The sequence below is a fragment of the Rhinolophus hipposideros genome (genome assembly GCF_964194185.1).
Source record: "Rhinolophus hipposideros genome assembly, chromosome: X".
In the NCBI taxonomy this organism is placed as follows: Eukaryota; Metazoa; Chordata; class Mammalia; order Chiroptera; family Rhinolophidae; genus Rhinolophus; species Rhinolophus hipposideros.
Genome location: NC_138046.1, coordinates 119,839,113 through 119,845,982, shown reverse-complemented (window position 1 = coordinate 119,845,982; position 6,870 = coordinate 119,839,113). Strand labels below are relative to the sequence as shown.

The window sequence follows — 6,870 nt, the reverse complement described above, 5'->3', positions numbered from 1 at the left end:
TGAATATTCATCAAACCAATCACATTAATCTGCTTATTGCATTGTATAATTACTAAAAGTAATATAGTCAGCCCTTTATCAAGAAAGAGGCACAGAAAGTGAGGCATGCTACCAAGTGTTGCAGAACATGCATAAAAATATAAAACACCGTGTTTCCCTATAAAAGTTTACAATATTAACAAAAGAATAGCTATTGATGCCAGTGTTTGTATGATAAGGTACATATGAATAGTAGCCATTCCACAAAAAAACGTTTGAGTGCTGTCTACATTTGAAGCATTGTTTTGGCGGGAAGATTTCAAAATTAGATTGTATAGTACGATGGCCAGTGGTTAAAAACAGGATGTTGGAATCATATTGACTCAGGTCCCAGATCTGCCATGTATCATCCTTCTGAAAGTTGTTTAAGTCTCTGAGTTTGTTTCTTCAGTTACAAAATATGGATAATAATAGAATCTATCTTGCTGTATTGCTGCAAACAGTAATGTGGATGAGAACATGTTTATGTTTGACACAATAACTGATACTTTGTTATTATTGTTATCAACAGAAGGTGTCCACTTTCCTGTCATGCAAGGAGATCAGAGAACTTGATACATACCACCATAAAGGTATAGAAAAATTATGGGAAATACCAATGAGAGATATTGTTGTGTAAATAAGGTAGAGATGACCCTGGCTTGGAGATCATGAATGGTACTGTAATAGAAGCAGGATCTGAACTTTCATTGGAACTGGCCAAAGTTTCATCAAGAGTTATATTAATAGGTTGAAACTATAGATAAGAGGTCTGATAATTATGTTTGCGAACTTGCCACCATGCACTTACATTGGCAGCGCTGTACAAACAGCTCAGTAAGGTTTCATAACCTTGGTATATCAGTGTCTCACAGCTGTGTTCGTGTTGACGTGTGGCGGTGTCTTGCTGAGTGGCGTTCATTACTGTTGTTGCATGTTTTTGTGCGCCATTGCGAGAATGTCTGAGCTTGAATTAGAGCAATGAACAAACATTAAATTTCTTGTGAAACTTGGCAAGAGTAGAAGTGAAACCAGGGACATGTTAGTCCAAGTTTATAGGGATAATGCCATGAAGAAAATGGAAGTGTAGAAATGGATTCAATATTTTTCTGAGGGAAGAGAAAGCATCACTGATGAAGAGAGGTCAGGGTGGCCAGTAACGAGCAGAACTGATGAAAACACTGCAAAAATTCGTCGAATTGTGCATCAAAATCATCGGCTGACTGTGAGAAGCATTTCAGACCAAGTAAACATTAATACAGAAACAGTTAGGAAAATCTTAACTGAACATTTTGGCAGGAAAAAGGTGTGTGCAAAAATCGTCCCAAAGGAGCTTACCGATGAACAAAAACAAAAGAGAGTCGAAGTTTGCCAAGACCTTTTGGAGAGGCAAGACGATGTTTTGGGCTGTGTTATCACTGGTGATGATACATGGGTGTACCAATATGACCCTGAAACAAAGCGTCAAAGTGCACAATGGAAGTCAGCCAATTCTCCACGACTGAAAAAGTTCCATCAGTCCAAATCAAAAGTCAAAATGATGTTGCTAACCTTTTTTGATATCAGAGGGATTATTCATTATGAATTTGTGGACAAACAACTGGACAAACAGTTAACCAAGTTTACTATTTGAAAGTGCTGAAAAGGCTGTGTGAATAAGATGAAAATGGGGTGGCTGGCTGGCTCAGTCGGTTAGAGTGCAAGCTCTGAACCACAGTGTTGCCAGTTCGATTCCCACATGGGCCAGAGAGCTGCACCCAGCATAATTAGACTGAAGGACAACAACTTGGAGCTGATGGGCCCTGGAGAAACACACTGTTCCCCAATATTCCCCAATAAAATTTATAAAAAGAAAAAGATAAAAATGACCTGAACTTTTCGCCAACAATTCATGGCTCTTGCATCACGACAATGCACCAGCTCACACGGCACTGTCTGTGAGGGAGTTTTGATCCAGTAAACAAATAACTGTATTGGAACACCTTCCCTACTCCCCTGATCTGACCCCCAATGACTTCTTTCTTTACTCGAAGATAAAGGAAATAGTGAAAGGAAGACATTTCAATGACATTCAGGGCATCAAGGGTAATAGAACAACAGCTCTGATGACCATTCCAGAAGAAGAGTTCCAAAATTGCTTTGAAGGGGGGACTAGGTGCTGGCATCAGTGCATAGCTTCCCAAGGGGAGTACTTCGAAGGTGACTGTAGTGATATTCAGCAGTGAGGTAGGTAGCACTTTTTCTAGGGTGAGTTCGCGAATGTAATTGTCAGACCTCGGATGTAGCTTGCCATGCTATAGATCTAGCATGAACCATCGCCAGGGTCCAGCATCAGCCCTATTATTTGGATGGGGCATCTTGATTGATGCTTCTGCAAAAGCTTCCAAGGTTTTCTCATCATCATAATCTGAGATAGCTCCACCTTCAACTTCTTTTAGCACCATGAAGCTGAACACAATGAAAGCTTAAAATCATTCTGAATGTAATTTAATGCCACTTATTTAATTGTTAAGAGAACTCACACTTCAAAGCTCATACAAAGTGTGGTGAAGCACTGTTGATTTCATCATGAAATACCTGGCAAATATCACTACTCTAACATTATGCCGCCACTTTTGATTTTCCTTAGGTAAACATGACCCTTCAGTGTTTGCTTGTGACCTGCCTTTTCCTGCTAATTTGTGATTCCTGTGAGTTCTTCGCTGGAGCAGATTATCCTAGGGACTATCCTTGCCACGAGACAAGACAAAATTCCTCTGTTATTGCAGAGTGCAGTGGTCTTGACCTGCGTGAAGTTCCCAAAGGAGTGGGCAAATATGTGACAGAACTAGACCTGTCTAATAATTTCATCACACTCATAACAAATGAATCATTTCAAGGGCTGGGAAACCTTACTAAAATAAATCTAAACCACAATGTCGTGCTACCGCCTTACATTGAAAATCACCATACAAATAAAAAAGGCCTGACTATTACAGATGGGGCATTCTATAACCTCCAAAACCTAACAGAGTTACTGCTTGAAGACAACCAGTTAAACAAAATACCTGCTAATTTGCCAAGGTCTTTGAAAACACTTAGTCTAATTCAAAACAACATAGTTTTTATAACTGAAAACAATACTTCTGGACTTGGGAATCTGGAAATTCTTTATTTGGGCTGGAACTGCTATTTTGGCAATGCTTGTAATCAAACTTTTTGTCTAAGCAACAGAACATTTCAAGAGATGACAAATTTGAAGGTGCTCTCGCTGTCTTTTAATAACCTTTCCCAAGTGCCACACAACCTGCCACGCTCCCTCACAAACTTGTATCTCAGCAACACCAATATCCATACCATCCATCGAGGAGACTTCAAGAAATTGGAAAATTTAAGAGTACTAGATTTAAGCGGGAACTGTCCAAAGTGTTTCAACGCCCCATTTCCCTGTACACCTTGTCCAGGAGGCACTTCAATTGTCATAGATAATCTTGCTTTTCATGACCTCTCCAATCTTCAAATCCTGAACCTCTCCAGCACTTCCCTCCGCAAGATTCCTGCAACCTGGTTTGACAAAATGCATCATCTGAAGGAGCTGTATCTTCAATTCAACAATTTAGCACAAGAAATAATGTCTGGGGACTTTTTAGCAAAGCTGCCCGTCTTAGAAATACTTGACTTATCTTTTAACTATATAAAGGGAGACTATCCACCACATATTAATATTTCTTCAAAATTCATTAACCTTAAGAGTCTCCGGGAATTGCACTTAAAAGGTTATGTGTTCCAGGAACTTAGGCAAGGAGATTTGGAGCCCCTGGCAAACCTCTCAAATTTAACGACTATCAACTTGGGTGTTAACTTTATTAAGCAAATTGATTTTACCTTTTTCCGAAACCATCGCAACCTGAAGGTCGTTTACTTGTCATTAAACAGAATATCACCCTTGGTAAATGGTATCAGGCAGTATGATGTAAATGACTCCACTGGCCAAAGTCATATCCGTAAGCCACGTTCAGCAGATAATCAGTTTGACCCACTTTCGAATTTTTATCATAGCACCAATCCTTTAATAAAGCCACAATGTACAACTTATGGCAAAGCCTTAGATTTAAGCTTGAACAATATTTTCTTTATTGGGCAAAAGCAATTTGAAGCTTTTCATAATGACATTGCCTGCTTAAATCTGTCTTCAAATGACAATGCTCAAGCATTAAATGGAACTGAATTTTCAGCTGTGTCTAATGTCAAATATTTGGATCTGTCACACAATAAACTAGACTTTGATAGTGATCTTGCTTTCAGTGAATTGACTAAATTAGAAGTTCTAGATCTCAGCTACAATGCACACTATTTTCAAATAGCAGGGGTAACGCACCGTCTAGGATTTATTAAAAACTTAACGAAGCTAAACATTTTAAACCTGAGCTACAACTCCATTTATACTTTAACAGAGTACAATCTGAGTAGCGTGTCCCTGCAAGAATTAGTTTTCAGTGGCAACTGCCTTGATCAATTGTGGCATGCTGAGGACGACAGGTACAAGGCCATATTTAAAGGTCTCAGGAACCTGACCCGGCTTGATTTATCCTATAATAAGCTGCAGCGTATCCCAGATGAAGCTTTTGTTAACTTGCCCCAGAATCTCACTGAACTGTATATAAATAATAATTACTTACGGTTCTTTAACTGGTCATTACTTCAGCAGTTTGTTCATCTCAACTTGCTTGACTTAAGTAGAAACCAACTCTATTTTTTAACTTACAGCCTATCTAAATTCACACCCTCTCTTCAGACGCTGCTGCTGAGTCACAATAGGATATTCCACCTGCCTTCCGGCTTTCTTTCTGAAGCCAGAAATCTGGTACACCTCGATCTCAGTTACAACAAGCTACAGACAATCAACAGATCCACACTTCAAACTCAGAACACCACCAAGTTAGCTGTTTTGCAACTACATAAAAACCCTTTTGACTGTACTTGTGACCTGGGAGATTTTCGAAGATGGATGGATGAAAATCTGCATGTCAGAATTCCTAGACTGACAGCCATCACTTGTGACAGTCCTGGAAATCAAAGAGGGAAGAGTATTATAAAACTAGAGCTAACCACCTGTGTTTCAGACACCATTGCGGCCACATTATGTTTCTTCACGTCCTTCATCACCATAATGGTTATATTGGCTGCCTTGGGTCACCATTGGTTTCACTGGGATGTTTGGTTTATCTACCAAGTGTGTTTAGCTAAGGTAAAAGGCTATAGGTCTCTTTCCACATCCCGAACTTTCTACGATGCTTACGTTTCTTATGACACCAAAGATGCCTCTGTTACGGACTGGGTGATAAATGAGCTACGCTTTCACCTAGAAGAGAGTGAAGAAAAAAATGTGCTCCTGTGTTTAGAGGAGAGGGATTGGGACCCGGGATTAGCCGTCATCGATAACCTCATGCAGAGCATCAATCAAAGCAAAAAAACAATATTTGTTTTAACCAAAAAATATGCAAGAAGCTGGAGCTTTAAAACCGCCTTCTATTTGGCCTTGCAGAGGCTAATGGATGAGAATATGGATGTGATTGTATTTATTCTGCTGGAGCCAGTGTTACAGCATTCTCAGTATCTGAGGCTGAGGCAGAGAATCTGCAAGAGCTCCATCCTCCAATGGCCTGACAACCCCAAGGCAGAAGATTTGTTTTGGCAAAGTCTGAAAAATGTGGTCTTAACTGAAAATGATTCACGGTATAACAATTTGTATGTTGATTCCATTAAGCAATACTAATTGATGTTAAGTCATGGTTCACCAACATAATACATATGCAAAGAAACAACCCTTCTGCCTTAGTAATCTATTGCTGCATAACAAATTACCCCAAAACTTAGTGGCTTAAAACAATGCAACTTGCTATCTCATAGTCTCTGTGGGTCAGGAGTCCAGGTATGGCCTAGCTGGGTTCTCTGCTCGGGGTCTATCACAGGCTGCAATTGAGGTGTCAGCCAGAGCCATAGGCATCTCCTGAGGTTAGGATCTACTTCCAAGCTCACACTCATGTGGTTGTTTTCAGGATTTCGTCCCTTCTGGGCTGTTGGCCAAAGGCTGCTCTCAGTTCCCAGCCACATGGACCTCTTCCACATGGCAGCTTGCTTCACCAAGGCCAACAAGAGAGAGAGTGTTGGCAAGATGGAAGTCACCATCTTTTGTTATCTAACCAGGAAAGTGACATCCCATCAATTTGACCATATTCTATTTGTTAGAAGTAGATCACAGGTCCCACCAGCTCAGTAGGAGTGATCACCTCAGTGCAGGAAAACTAGTCTATGACCGAGTTGTGATGGCTTCAATCAGCCTGCCATCTCAGTCAGAGATTGTGAATATCAGGAGGCGGGGATTGTTGTATGCCATTTCAGCAGCTGGCCTACTACATCTTCTTTTCAATATCTAAGAACTTTTGGAACTGCAACTAATAGTTCTGATGTTAAGTTGCTGTTTAGATTTATTATATATCCATGGTTACATGATTATATTACGCTGTGGTTGCATTAGTCTTTCTTTTAGAATTACTTTTATAAATATTGGCTATAGTATTTGACTTCTAAGGTTTAGATGCCATTTAAAGGCTGAGATAGATAGCTTTTTTAAGTGTTTATTTTTTTTAACTTCTTAACCATTTTTTAGAGTATACAGCTAAATTAGAAAGATTTAGAGTATCTATCAATTGGAGTTGCTGCAAATCGTGAATGATAAAAAAAATGCTTCATTTCGGGGCGGCTGGTTAGTTCAGTGGTTAGAGCACGGTGCTCTTAACAACAAGGTTGCCGGTTCGATCCCCACATGGGCCACTGTGAGCTGCGCCCTCCACAACTAGATTGAAACGAGTA

General features: G+C 39.9%; 1 protein-coding gene across 1 annotated transcript; it reads left to right on the top strand.

Annotated features, from left to right (window-relative positions):
* Positions 1–2,653: 2,653 nt before the first annotated feature.
* Positions 2,654–5,773, top strand: TLR8 (toll like receptor 8; the record flags this gene model as incomplete). Its single annotated transcript, XM_081043201.1, has 1 exon — positions 2,654–5,773. One exon carries the CDS (start codon positions 2,654–2,656, stop codon positions 5,771–5,773), a length of 3,120 nt encoding a protein of 1,039 aa, XP_080899327.1.
* Positions 5,774–6,870: the final 1,097 nt, after the last annotated feature.